Source organism: Entelurus aequoreus, linkage group LG18, assembly GCF_033978785.1.
Source record: "Entelurus aequoreus isolate RoL-2023_Sb linkage group LG18, RoL_Eaeq_v1.1, whole genome shotgun sequence".
NCBI classification, from domain to species: Eukaryota; Metazoa; Chordata; class Actinopteri; order Syngnathiformes; family Syngnathidae; genus Entelurus; species Entelurus aequoreus.
The window spans coordinates 12,677,496-12,692,495 of record NC_084748.1 but is presented as its reverse complement, the minus strand read 5'-3'; the positions used below and the strand labels follow the sequence as shown (position 1 = coordinate 12,692,495).

General features: G+C 31.6%; 1 protein-coding gene across 2 annotated transcripts in view; it reads right to left on the bottom strand.

The window, feature by feature from the left end:
* The window catches only part of LOC133633814 (broad substrate specificity ATP-binding cassette transporter ABCG2-like), a 46,625-nt gene that overhangs the window by 21,501 nt on the left and 10,124 nt on the right, over positions 1-15,000 (bottom strand). For both annotated transcript variants that reach the window (XM_062026534.1, XM_062026533.1), the window contains 9 exons: positions 11,270-11,329; positions 8,579-8,696; positions 8,358-8,513; positions 8,134-8,291; positions 5,488-5,639; positions 5,333-5,425; positions 5,096-5,247; positions 2,395-2,546; positions 615-704 (listed from right to left, as the gene is read on the bottom strand). In XM_062026534.1, the coding sequence (XP_061882518.1) occupies positions 615-704; positions 2,395-2,546; positions 5,096-5,247; positions 5,333-5,425; positions 5,488-5,639; positions 8,134-8,291; positions 8,358-8,513; positions 8,579-8,696; positions 11,270-11,322 (1,124 nt within the window). In that variant the 5' untranslated portion in view covers positions 11,323-11,329. The remainder of the gene's footprint in view (positions 1-614; positions 705-2,394; positions 2,547-5,095; positions 5,248-5,332; positions 5,426-5,487; positions 5,640-8,133; positions 8,292-8,357; positions 8,514-8,578; positions 8,697-11,269; positions 11,330-15,000) is intronic.

Sequence of the window (15,000 nt, the reverse complement as noted above, 5' to 3'; positions counted from 1 at the left end):
AAAATCAAAAATGTATTTTTAAAAAAGTATTTTTAAGATATTTTTTATCATATGCATTTTTTAATCTGTTCTGTCCAGGCACTCAGACAAATCATATTGTTGAGCTTGGAGAGTTAAAATAAGAGTTTAGAGCGAGACAAGGGGTGTCAAAAAAAAAAAGAAGATCTTCAAATGAATCGCGAATCTTACTTGTAGCGATTCTTCAAATATTTTTTTTTAAATCTAAAATGTACTTTTAAAAAAGTATTTTTAAGATATTTTTTATTATATATATTTTTTATCTGTTCTGTCCAGGCATTTAGACAAATCATATTGTTAAGTTTGGAGAGTTAAAATTCGAGTTTGGAGCGAGACGAGAAGTGTCAAAAAAAAAAAAAGAATGTTTGGGTAGAATTTTATTTAAAAAAAAAACTGTTTTATTTTAAGTTGTACAGAAATTGATCAGAGCTGTTTATTTATTGAGGAATGTAGCTAATCATAGAACTGGCACCCAATGTTATTATAAAAGTTTTAATTTTGAATCGAGAATCGTTTCGAATCAAAAATGGATTCTGAATGGAATCATTACCCCCAAGAATGCAATGAAAAGATTCCCAGCCCTCAGCGACACTCACATGAAGATGGCTCTCTCGTTGATAAAGAGCTCGACGGCTGAGAGGTTGCCAAACACCATGTTGATGATGAGGAAGAAGAAAGCTCCGCTCCTGCAGGCGGACGTTGTCAGAAGGTCGCCATCAGTTTATCATTCAGCATCATGATCATGGCGTCATGGCTTCCTGTCACACTCCAACACTTTGACTCAGCACACTTGGTTTAATGTGGACACTTACTTCTGGGCTTTGTAGTGTCAAAGTGACACAGACACATGAAAATAAACATGTTGACAAGATTTTTTTTTTTTATAGATTTGACATAAAGGCCATGAACTAACATTTTGGGGTTACTTGGCAGAACGTGTCTACCATGTCCTATTATTATGACTGGTATTATTTCTGTAAAATACATTTGTTTTCTTAGTTTACTACAGTACTTTATTTGTGTAAAATTATAATTTGTCTTAAAAATATACTTTCATACACTTTTAACTTTTTTCTAATGGTATTATGACTTCAGTCAGGCAAAACCTTTCACTCAATTCAAATGAAAACTTAATTGAATTCATGTATTTATTCTAAAGACTGAACTGTTTTTTAAACAAGAATTAAAAAAAATTGATACATAAATAAATAAATGTGTATTTATGAAAAATATTATATATAAACATTATAATAAACATTATTGTTAATATAAATTTATTTTAAATAACATGTTTTTAAATTATTAAATTAAATTAAAATTATAACTAAATGATTCAAAACAGATGATATTTAATGCATGTAAATTGTGTCAAAATTAAACAATTCTATATTTTTAAAATGGATTTTATTCATATAACAAAATAGCTAATACATTTAAAATCCAAATATATATATATATATATATATATATATATATATATATATATATATATATATATATATATATATATATATATATATATATATATACATACATATATTATATTTGCATACGCATTTATTCATACGTTTGTACAATTCAAACTAAAGTCATCCATTTAGAATCGATACGTCTATATATATATATATATATATATATGCATTTGTATTTATTTATGCAATTTAAACTATGAATAAATTCTCCAAAAATATATACTTTTTTAAAAAAATATCTAAATGATAAACAAACTAGACTGTACGTAAGTATGTGAAAACATTTATATAATAAATAAATGATTTAATGGAACAAAAAATATATATTACTATACATACAGTATACACATTTGTGATGTATACATTTAAAATATAAAATAAACTTTTATATATATATATTTCAAAATATTTTATTAAATTAATTAATAGTAAATACATATATATATATCCATCCATTTTCTACCGCTTGTCCCTTTTGGGGTCGCGGGGGGTGCTGGAGCCTATCTCAGCTGCATTCGGGCGGAAGGCGGGGTACACCCTGGACAGGTCGCCACCTCATCGCAGGGCCATACATTATATATATATATATATATATATATATATATATATATATATATATATATATATATATATATATATATATATATATATATATATATATATATATATATATATATATATATATATATATATATATATATATATTTTGATGTTTATATTTGTATATGAGTATAAATATTCATAAAATGAAAAGTATATAAATACATTTATTAATTTATCAATTAACAAAATAGGTTAAAAAGAAAAACGTCAAGAATACAAATGTAAAATAATTTACATTAAAAAAAAGTTCTAAAAAAAAAAAAAGATGAAATTTAAGGTGTGCAGTGTTTGATCTGTTTACCTGTTCTGTAAAGCTTCAGGCAGGGTTAAGGGCATTTGGTAATAAATAAGGCCCACCAGGATGGCAAAGAAGACGTTGAGAGCCAACTGGGCGTAAGACGTCTGCGGATTCCTCAGCGTGTTCACGACCGTCCTGCCACACACCACGCGCAACTGCAGCATGCACAAAGACAACTTTTGTTGTGGGCGTGATGGCACTAATAAACAGGATTATTGGGAGGGAAGCCATGCACAATATTCATTTAAAGAGCTTGCATCGTATGCCGTTATCTCATTGTACATGTGGTGTATTTCACGGACTATAGAGCGCACCAGTATATAAGCCACACCCACTAAGTTTCAGAAGAAAAAAATATTTTTCCGTATATAAGCCGCAGATATATACCTTGTGAAATCAGTTATTTACACAGAAATTTTCTGTAAATATTTATTTACATACTTTAATTGTTTCCAAATGGTGTCTGTAACACGGCAGTAAAACGGCTGATCAAACAAAACATAAGTCAGCGTCATGGACGCACTAACTGCGGAAGCTAGCTCTCCAATCAGCTAAACAGACTCAACAACATTTTGGCGAATTTACAAAACTGAAACAATACAAAAGGAATGCCATTGTAAGTTAATAACACTAACACAAGCACTCGTAAATGTGTTAGCATACTAGCTAATGCTAACGACGCCAGTTTGAGTACATTCCGATAGCATGTACATGAAAACACTCCTACAGACATCCCACGTGGGACGTTTTAGTACGTAAGAATTGTTTTAGTTATATTGTAAAACTTACAAATGTTGCTTGCAGTGACGAATGAAGAATCCCTACGAGTAGCAACGCTATGGACGAGTGGAAGACGGAACGGCACTTGTACTTCCGGGTGAAGGCTCTAAGCCACAGGTGTCAAACTCAAGGCCTGGGGGCCAGATGTGGCCCGCCATTTCATTTTATTTGGCCCTTGAAAGCCTGGAAATAATATGTATCAATAAAGTACTGTAACTTTTTTCTTACTAAATGTGATATTTCTTTCTATTTTGGGATAAAAAAAATATATGTACTCCATGTTATCGCAAATTACGTTAGCATAAATATTGTCTAAAAATGCAAAAATATATTATCAAACATTCAAACCATTTTTTTAATAGAAACAAATACTAATAATAATGATTTCAAAGCAAGTTATCCATCAAATTGTGCAATGTAAAAGTAGCAATAGATTTCATGGTAAAAATGTGAACTTTTTACAGCATTTTTCTCTAAATAAAAAAAATACTTTTTTTACTGTAATAAACTGTGGTGTCGTTTTGGCATTTACAGTAATACACCGATTAATCTACAGTTGTTGATTTGCGGTAAAAAAACAAAAAACAAAAAAAAACTGGCAGCTCAGGTGCCAAAATGTTACTGTAAAATTGATTTTTTTATTTACAGTAAAAAAACAAATATAATTTTAACAGTAAAATTCTGGCAACTGGGCTGCCTTTTTTCTTTTTTATACCATAAAAACAGAAGTACGGTTTTTCCATTTACAGTAATATACACTTCATTTTGAGGTGCAATTATTGCAACTTACCATATTTTTTTTATATTTTAGTTTTAAAAAATCTACTAAAGTTAAAAGTAAAGTACCAATGATTGTCACACACACACTAGGTGTGGCGAAATTATTCTCTGCATTTGACCCATCACCCTTGATCCACCCCCTGGTGGCAGCGGTGGCCACGCCCGGGAATCATTTTTGGTGATTTACTGTATTTACTAATAAAAATGCATTAAAAAATTACTAATTTTTATTTAAATTACATTTAAAATAAAATTATATATATATATATATATATATATATATATATATATATATATATATATATATATATATATATATATATATATATATATATATATATATATATATATATAAATATTAAAAAATATTTTATTAAATTAATTAATAGTATATATATATACATATATATATATATATATATACACATATATATACACATATACACACATATATATATATATATATATATATATATATATATATATATATATATATATATATATATATATATATATATATATATATATATATATATATATATATATATATATATATATATATAAAATATATACACAGTATATATTTATGTATTTATATATAAATAAATATTTTGATGTCTATATTTGTATATGGGTATAAATATTCTTAAATGAAAATTATATAAATAAATGTATTAATTTATCAATTAAAAAATTAGGTTAAAAAATGTCAACAATACATATAAAATAATAAATCTAAGTTCTAAAAAAAAAAAAATTTGTGTAATATTAGTATTGACTGTTAGAAGCGGCCCTTTGGGGCCAAACATAACTGCGATGTGGCCCTTGGTGAAAACGACTTTGACACCTCTGCTCTAAGCAGAAAAGCACTGCAGTGAGCGAACTCGTCCAAAAGATGGCGCCACAGCACAAACAATAAAACACCCTATCAGTCTTTGCTTGGGTTTTTTTGGCCGTCAGTAAAGAAAAATCCACAAATTACCCAAACCGTTGCGTAGGGAAAACAGTAGCAGCTTATAGTCCGGAATTTACGGCAACACACGCCATTCTATCTCGACAACCCTCGAACCGGCAGATGTCGACATAAGCGGTCGTCGACATTGTTTTTCTCCATTAGTTCCGCGTAAAAGTGGCGCCGGCTGACCTGGTAAAGGAAAGAAGTAGCATAACGAGCAGTCTTTTGGTGACCTATGATGCCATCAGCGACGTTGCGGTCCACAAGGTCCAGCTGGCCCAGCATGTCCTGGCACAGCTGGGACTGGTAGTACTTGACTGCCAAGGCGTTCTTGCAGCCAGCTGCAAAAGATAAGAAGCCCTAATAAGCAGATAATCAACACTATCATATTCATGACACTATGTTGTATCGTATATGTTGCTTTACCCGAGTTGAGTTCTTCCAGAGAAGATTGAGCTTCTCCGTTTGTGACGTCCATGAAGAAATCGGCGGGGTTGTCCAAGGACTCGATCTGGAAGCCTGAAGCACAACGTGGGGTTGATGCCGAAGCGCCAAAACACACCGACGAAGGCGACGAGTACCGAGGTTGGTGAAGTACTCCAGCGCCCGGTGGGCCGCCCCCGCGTACACCACCTCCCCTTTGTGCATGAGCGTCAGGTGGTCGAAACGCCTGAAGATGGAGAAGCGCGGCTGGTGGATGGAGAAGATGACGGTCTTGCCTCGCCTGGAGAGTCTGGAAAGAACATTTACATTATGTCGCAAACACAGAAAGGAACCACAAAGCTTCACTTTTTTTCTTTTTTTTTAAAAGATTTGCTTTTTTTAAATTGACAATTGTGTTTTTGTTTTTTTTTAATAGATTTTTTTTTTTTCTTAGGGACTTTTGTATTTTCATTCTTTAAATAAATGTTGTTTGTCTTTTTAATTTTTAATTTAATTTTTAATTGACAATTTTAATTTTAAAATGACTGTTTGTTTTTTTAATTGACAGTGAGATTGTAACTTGGTTTGGGATTTTTATAGAGTGAAATGTGTGTTTTTATTCTTAAAATTAATTTTGGTTATGTTATTAATTGACATTTGTATTTTTAATTTTTAAAATTAACACCAGCATCCCCGAGGGACAAGCGGTAGGAAATAGTTGGATGGATGGATATTTTTTTCTTCTTTTTAAAGCCAATTGTATTTTTATTCTTTGAATTACTTTGTGGCTTTTTTAACTGTCATTTAATGTATTTATTTTTCAAACACATTTTGTCTGTTTTTTTAATGGAGGTTTGTCTTTGTATTTTTTTTAATGGAGGTTTGTTTTTTAATTGACAATTACATTTTTAAAATGTATTTCTTTGATCAAAAATTATATTTTTACTTTGGATTTGTCTTAATTAATTGTTTATAATTTCTAATACAGTTTTGGTAGTTTTTTTAATAACTTTGTTTTTGCTAGTGTAATTTGTATTTGCATTCTCAAAATCTATTTTGTTAGTGTTTCTAATTGACTTTTGTATTTTTAATTTTAAAAATTAATAAACTTTTTTTTTAAATGCCAATTGCACTTTTATTACTTTGTGCCTTTTTAACTGTCAATTAATGTGTTTATTTTTCAAACACATTTTGTCTGTTTTTTTAATGGATGTTTGTATTTGTATTTTTTTAAATAATGTTTGTTTTTTAATTGACAATTACATTTTTGAGATAGATTTTTTTTAATCAAAAATTATATTTTTACTTTTGATTTTTTTATCGATAGTTTTTATTTTCTAATACATTTTGGTATTTTTAAAAAAAATTGACAATATATTTTTTATAATAACTTTGTTTTTGTGAGTTTCATTTGTATTTTTCTCCTCAAAATTAATTTTGTTAGTGTTTTTAATTGACGTTTGTATTTTTAATTTTAAAAATGTAGTTTTTTTTAAAAATTGCCAATTGTATTTCTATTCTTATAATTACTTTGTGCCTTTTTTTTAACGGTCAATGTATTTATTTATTTTTCAAACACATTTTGTTTGTTTTTTTTAATGGACGTTTGTATTTGTATTTTTTAAAAATACTGTTTGTTATTTAATTGACAATTACATTTTTAAAATTGATTTTTAAAATCAAAAATTATATTTTTACTTTTGATTTTTTTTATCAATAGTTTTTATGTTCTAATACATTTTGGTAGTTTTTTTTAAATTGACAATATATATATTTTTTTATAACTTTGTTTTTGTGAGTGTCATTTGTATTTTTCTCCTCAAAATCAATTTTGTTTGTGTTTTTAATTGACGTTTGTATTTGTGTTTTTTAAACGCTGTTTGTTTTTTTAACTGACAATTACATTTTTAAAATTGATTTTTTTGAATCAAAAATGACATTTTTACTTTTTTTATCAAAAGTTTTTATGTTCTAATACATTTTGGTAGTTTTTTTTAAATTGACAATATATTTTTTTTAATAACTTTGTTTTTGTCAGTGTCATTTGTATTTTTCTCCTCAAAATCAATTTTGTTAGTGTTTTCAATTGACGTTTGCATTTGTATTTTTTAAATACTGTTTGTTTTTTTTAATTGACAATTACATTTTTAAAATACATTTTTTAAATCAAAAATTATATTTTTACTTTTGTTTTTTTTTATCCATCGTTTTTATTTTCTAATACATTTTGGTATTTTTTTTTTTAAATTGACAAAACATATTTTTTTAAATAACTTCGTTTTTGTGAGTGTGATTTGTATTTTTATTCTCAAAATCAATTTTTGTGTTTTTAATTCACACTTGTATTTTTAATTTTAAAATGACTTAGAATTCCTCTGGGCCTTTTTTAACTGTAAATGTATTTATTTATTTTTCAAACACATTTTGTCTGTTTTCTTTATGGAGGTTTGTATTTGTTTGTGTTTTTTTTTTATTGTGTTTGTTTTTTAATTGACAATTATATTTTTAAAATGTATTTTTTTAATCAAAAATTATATTTTTACTTTGGATTTTTTAAATAAATTGTTTCTAATTTCTAATACATTTTGGTAGTTTTTTAAATTGACAGTATATATATATATATATATATATATATATATATATATATATATATATATATATATATATATATATATATATATTATATATTTTTAAATGTATTCATTTATTTATTTTTTATTAACAATTTCTTAGCTCCTCTTTCCTTATTATCGAGCGACCTAGATCAATGTCCGCATGCATCGTGCACAATATGTCCGCCCTACTTGTGCAGCAGGCCGATGATGCAGTTGGCCGTGTTGGAGTCCAGCCCGGTGGTGGGTTCATCCAGGAAGAGCAGAGAAGGAGAGGTGATGAGCTCCATCCCGATGCTGCAGCGCTTCCTCTCGCCGCCTGACACCCCGCGTAGAAACTCCGTCCCTATCTGCGCACGCCAACATAACCGTGACTTTACCATCCACCGCGTCCGGACCGCTCTGCTTGGACGCACCTTGCTGTCTGCGCAGTCAGCCAGTCCCAGGTCCTCGATGATAGTCGTGACCCTGCTGCGCTTTTCCGCGGCGGAATGGCGTCGAGGGTCCAGACGCAGGTTGGCGCTGAAGAGAAGGTTCTCCCGAATTGTCAGCGTTCCCATCAGGATGTCGTCCTGGGAACAAAAACCCCATGTAAAAAAACAATTTACGAAAACTTTGTGTGAGCGTGTTTGCACACCTGGACCACATAAGCAGAACTAAGCCTGAGGTCAGAGGTCACGGGCCTGCCATCCACCAGGACTTTTCCTTGGCGAAGTCCAGCGGGGTCTTTTCTTCCCGCGATGACATCCAGTAGCCTGGTGAGGAAAAAAGGAATTCTTACTACTTTCAAACTTTGGCCCCCGTAGGTACTGAAACACCAAAAAATGCATTTGCATCTATACATGATTAATGCTATAACTTTAAATGTATTTAAAATGTATAATTACTATCAACTTTTCTCTATATATCACACTTAGTAATCTGCATTTATACACAATTAATGCGATAATTTTAAATGTATTTAAAGTGTATAATTACAATAAACTTTTCTCTATACATCACACTCCATAATCTGCATTTATACATGATTATGGTTATGATTTTGAATATATTTAAAATGATTATTACTAACAATTATTTTCTATATATCATACTTAATAATCTGCATTTATACATTATTATTGTTATAATTTTAAATGTATTTAAAATGTATTATTATCTTTTTTTTTTCAGTACATCACACTTAATAATCTGCATTTATACACAATTAATGTGATAATTTTAAATATATTTAATGTGCATAAATACAATCAATTTTTCTCTATATATCACACTTCATAATCTGCATTTATACATGATTATGGTTATGATTTTAAATATATTTAAAATGATTATTACTAACAATTATTTTCTATACATCATACTTAATAATCTGCATTTATACATTATTATTGTTATAATTTTAAATGTATTTAAAATGTATTATAATTTTTTTTTTCAGTACATCACACTTAATAATCTGCATTCATACACAATTAATGCGATAATTTTAAATGTATTTAATGTGTATAAATACAATCAATTTGTCTCTATACATCACACTTCATAATCTGCATTTATACATGATTAAGGTTATGATTTTAAATGTATTTAAAATTATTATTACTAACAATTATTTTCTATACATCATACTTAATAATCTGCATTTATACATTATTATTGTTATAATTTTAAATGTATTTAAAATGTATTATCATTTTTTTTTCAGTATATCACACTTAATAATCTGCATTTATACACAATTAATGCGATAATTTTAAATGTATTTAATGTGTATAAATACAATCAATTTGTCTCTATACATCACACTTCATAATCTGCATTTATACATGATTAAGGTTATGATTTTAAATGTATTTAAAATTATTATTACTAACAATTATTTTCTATACATCATACTTAATAATCTGCATTTATACATTATTATTGTTATAATTTAAAATATATAATTACTATCATTTTTTTCAGTATATCAGATTCACACTTAATAATCTGCATTTATACACAATTAATGCAATAATTTTAAATGTATATTACAATCAACTTTTCTCTATATATCACACTTCGTAATCTGCATTTATACATGATTAAAGTTATGATTTTAAATGTATTTAAAATTATTATTACTAACAATTATTTTCTATACATCATACTTAATCATCTGCATTAATACATTATTATTGTTATAAATTTAAATGTATTTAAAATGTATTATTACTATCATTTTTTTTTCTTCCGTATATCACACTTAATAATATGCATTTATACACGATTAAGGCTATAATTTTAAATGTATTTAAAATGTACAATTACTATCAACTTTTCTCTATATATTTCACACTTAATAATTTGCATTTATACATGATTAAAGCGATAATTTTGAATGTATTTAAAGTGTATTATTACTATTAACTTTTTCTCTATACATCACACTTAATAATCTGCATTTATACATGATTAAGGCTATGATTTCAAATGTATTATTACTATACATTTTTTTCTATATATCATACCTAATAATCTGCATTTATACATTATTGTTATAATTTTAAAAGTATTTAAGATTTATAATTACTATCAACTTTTCTCTATACATTACACTTAATAATCTGCATTTATACATGATTAAAGCTATGATTTAAAATGTATTATTACTATACATTTTTTTTCTATACATCATACTTAATCATCTGCATTTATACATTATTATTGTTATAATTTTAAAAGTATGTAAAATGTATAATTACTATCAACTTTTCTCTATACATCACACTTCATAATCTGCATTTATACATGATTAAGGCTATGATGTTAAAAGTATTTAAAATGTATTATTACCATCAACTTTTGTTCCACATATCATACTTATTCATCTGCATTTATACATGATTTATGCTATAATTTTAAATGTATTTAAAATGTATTATTATTATTATAATTTTTTTCATTATATCACACTTAATAATTTGCATTTATATGATGCTTTAATTTTTTATTTTTAATGCTTTAATTTTTAATCTTTAATGCTTTAATTTTTTGGTGATTAATCACATATGTTAATGTGTTAACTTTGTCAGCCTTAGTAAAATAAAAAAAAACACATATCTTCACATTTTGGCTTCATTGTCCTTATTCTTGTTAGATTACAACTCTTTTTCTTGTTATTATGACTTCATAGTCCTAATATTTAGATTTTATATCTCATCAAATTAAATTTTTGCTGTTGTTGTTTTTGCTTTTTAAAAAAAAAAGTGTTTTCAGAAAAAAGCCAGTAAAAAAACCAACACTTTGGACACCCCTGTTTTTAAGCATGAGCATGTTTGCTTACGATGTTTTCCCACTTCCTGTGGCGCCCATGATGGCGTTCATCCCGGGTCTCATGATGCCACTGCAACAACACAGCCAGTCAGTACGGTAAGTACAAATAAAAAAAACATATCGTGTTAAAATCAGGTCATTTGCAGTCGTCCTGTCCTGTGAATATTCAAATTAATTCGGTGAAAGTATTCCCGTCCGTCACGAGTGGACAGCTGGACTTAGATAGGACAGGATAACTCTGTGCGCATTGAATCAATCACAACTGGACTGTTCAGATTGTCTCGGAAGATGTTCTGACGTTAATCCGAGCAGGCTTCATCATTTCATGCTCACAGACTTTGAAAGCACTAGAGATGTCCGAGATAAGAGCTCTTCTATCCACTTACCTGTCCTATCTAAGTCCGACTTTATCAGTTTATGGTCAGAGACTTGTGCTGTCTTATCCGAGACTGTGAGCATGAACTGATTAAGCCCGACTTAGATAGGACATCTGTAGTCCGACCTAACTCTGTGAGCATTGAATCGATGACAACTGGACTGTCCAGATTGTCTCGGAAGACGTTTCGCCGGCCTCATCACTTCATGCTCACAGACTCCGACAGGACTGGAGCTGTCCCGTCTAAGTGATGAGGGTTCGAAGGAGAGTTCGAAACGTCGTCCAAGACAATCTGAACAGTCAAGTTGCGTTCGGTACAATGCTCACAGAGTTAGGTAGGACTAGAGATGTCTTATCTAAGGCAGAATTGATCAGTTTATGGTCACAGACTTGTGCTGTATTATCCGAGACTGTGAGCATGAACTGATTAAGTCCAACTTTGATAGGACATCTGTAGTCCGACCTAACTCTGTGAGCATTGACTCGATGGCAATTGGACTGTTCAGATTGTCTCGGAAGACGTTTCACCAGCCTCATCACTTCATGTTCACAGACTCGGACAGGACTGGAGCTGTCCCGTCTAAGTGATAAGGGTTCGAAGGAGCGTTCGAAACGTCGTCCAAGACAATCTGAACAGTCAAGTTGCGTTCGGTACAATGCTCACAGAGTTAGGTAGGACTAGAGATGTCCTATATAAGGCAGAATTTATCAGTTTATGGTCACAGACTTGTACTGTTTTATCCGAGACTGTGAGCATGAACTGATTAAGCCGACCTAACTCTGTGAGCATTGAATCGATGGCAACTGGACTGTTCAGATTGTCTCAGAAGACGTTTCGCCGGCCTCATCACTTCATGCTCACAGACTCGGACAGGACTGGAGCTGTCCCGTCTAAGTGATAAGGGTTCGAAGGAGAGTTCGAAACGTCGTCCAAGACAATCTGAACAGTCAAGTTGCGTTCGGTACAATGCTCACAGAGTTAGGTAGGACTAGAGATGTCCTATCTAAGGCAGAATTTATCAGTTTATGGTCACAGACTTGTGCTGTATTATCCGAGACTGTGAGCATGAACTGATTAAGTCCAACTTTGATAGGACATCTGTAGTCCGACCTAACTCTGTGAGCATTGACTCGATGGCAATTGGACTGTTCAGATTGTCTCGGAAGACGTTTCACCAGCCTCATCACTTCATGCTCACAGACTCGGACAGGACTGGAGCTGTCCCGTCTAAGTGATAAGGGTTCGAAGGAGAGTTCGAAACGTCGTCCAAGACAATCTGAACAGTCAAGTTGCGTTCGGTACAATGCTCACAGAGTTAGGTAGGACTAGAGATGTCCTATCTAAGGCAGAATTTATCAGTTTATGGTCACAGACTTGTGCTGTCCTATCTGTGCGTGAACTGATGAAGCCCGACTTAGCTAGGACATCTCTAGTTTGACCCAACTCTGTGAGCATCGTACCGACCGCGACCAGACTCTTCAGACTGTCTCGGAAGACGTTTCGCCTCTCATCCAAAGACTTATCACTTCGACGGGACAGCTCCAGTCCTGTCCGAGTCTGATGAAGATGAGAGGCCAAACATCTTCCAAGAAAATCTGAACAGTTCAATACTAACATAACATTTCTGTAGCAAAACATTTCAGTATGGCAATGCTGTTTCATTGTTTTTTCCTTTGCTTTTCACTTCCGATAGAATACCGATATTGGAATTTGGAATATTTGCTGATACTGACATTGGTACATACCTTTAACGATTTGTAGTGCGGAATGTTACTATAGGTTTGATCAAGTCAAATAGGAATGAAAGACACTGATCTATTTGTTATTAACTATCTGGAATGGACTTATACTGTCTTTAAGTAAGTACAAACAATTGCAATACCCGCGCTGGAGGGAGTGAGCCGAGGGTTGCCTGTCCTTGTATACTTTTGTCTGCCCAGGTTGCGCTGTTTTGACAGTAATCGAAACTGAAACTTAACGTGCGTGCCAAACGCACTCCTTCACAGGCTGGTACCTCATGACACCATTATTAATAAAAGTGCGTGGGATAAGCATACAGGGCGCATTTGTTGTGTTTATTTTCTGCGAGCAGAACCAAGGCCAAAATAGTGATTTCCAAGCCGTTCGTGTTCTGCCAAAAGGAATGAAAATATATTTTCTTAACAAAAGGGTCCAGCTCCATTCTATCTCGCTGACTGTATTGTACCATATGTCCCAGCCAGAAATCTGCGTTCAAAGAACTCCGGCCTGTTCGTGATTTACCAGAGCCCAAAAAGGTCTGCGGGCTTTAGAGCGTTTTCTATATGGGCCCCGAGTACTCTGGTATGCCCTACCGCATACTCGCCAACCCTCCCGGTTTTACCGGGAGACTCCCGGTATTCAGCGCCTCTCCCGATAACCTCCCGGCAGAGATTTTCTCCCGACAAACTCCCGGTATTCAGCCGGAGCCGGAGGCCACGCCCCCTCCAGCTCAATGCGGACCTGAGTGGGGACAGCCAGTTCTCACGTCCGCTTTCCCAAAATATAAACAGCTTGCCTGCCCAATGACGTCATAACATCTACGGCTTTTCGAGAGTAGAGTGCACAACTGCGCACACAACAAGGAGACGAAGCAGAAGAACGAGGAAGTTACAGACATGGCGACGCCGTCGACGAGCAAGATGAAGAAATACGCTTGGAAGTTCCAAAACGAATGGAAACAAGAATTTCAGTTTATCCAGGACAGTTCGAAGGGGAAGGTGTATGTATGTTGCCTGTACATTTTCTAGAACAGACTTCTCCATTGAACACGGTGGCCGAAATTATATACTCAGTCATGAACGGGGAAGTTAAACAGGACAATACTGCCATCTGCTGGATAGCCTCCGGAACACAGAAATTCAAGTATTTATTTTATTTATATGTATAATAAAATAAATATATATACACTACCGTTCAAAAGTTTGGGGTCACCCAAACAATTTTGTGGACTAGCCTTCATTTTTAAGAACAAGAATAGACTGTCGAGTTTCAGATGAAAGTTCTCTTTTTCTGGCCATATTGAGCGTTTAATTGACCCCACAAATGTGATGCTCCAGAAACTCAATCTGCTCAAAGAAAGGTCAGTTTTGTAGCTTCTGTAACGAGCTAAACTGTTTTCAAATGTGTGAACATGATTGCACAAGGGTTTTCTAATCATCAATTAGCCTTCTGAGCCAATGAGCAAACACATTGTACCATTAGAACACTGGAGTGATAGTTGCTGGAAATGGGCCTCTATACACCTATGTAGATATTGCACCAAAAACCAGACATTTGCAGCTAGACTAGTCATTTACCACATTAGCAATGTATAGAGTGTATTTCTTTAAAGTTAAGACTAGTT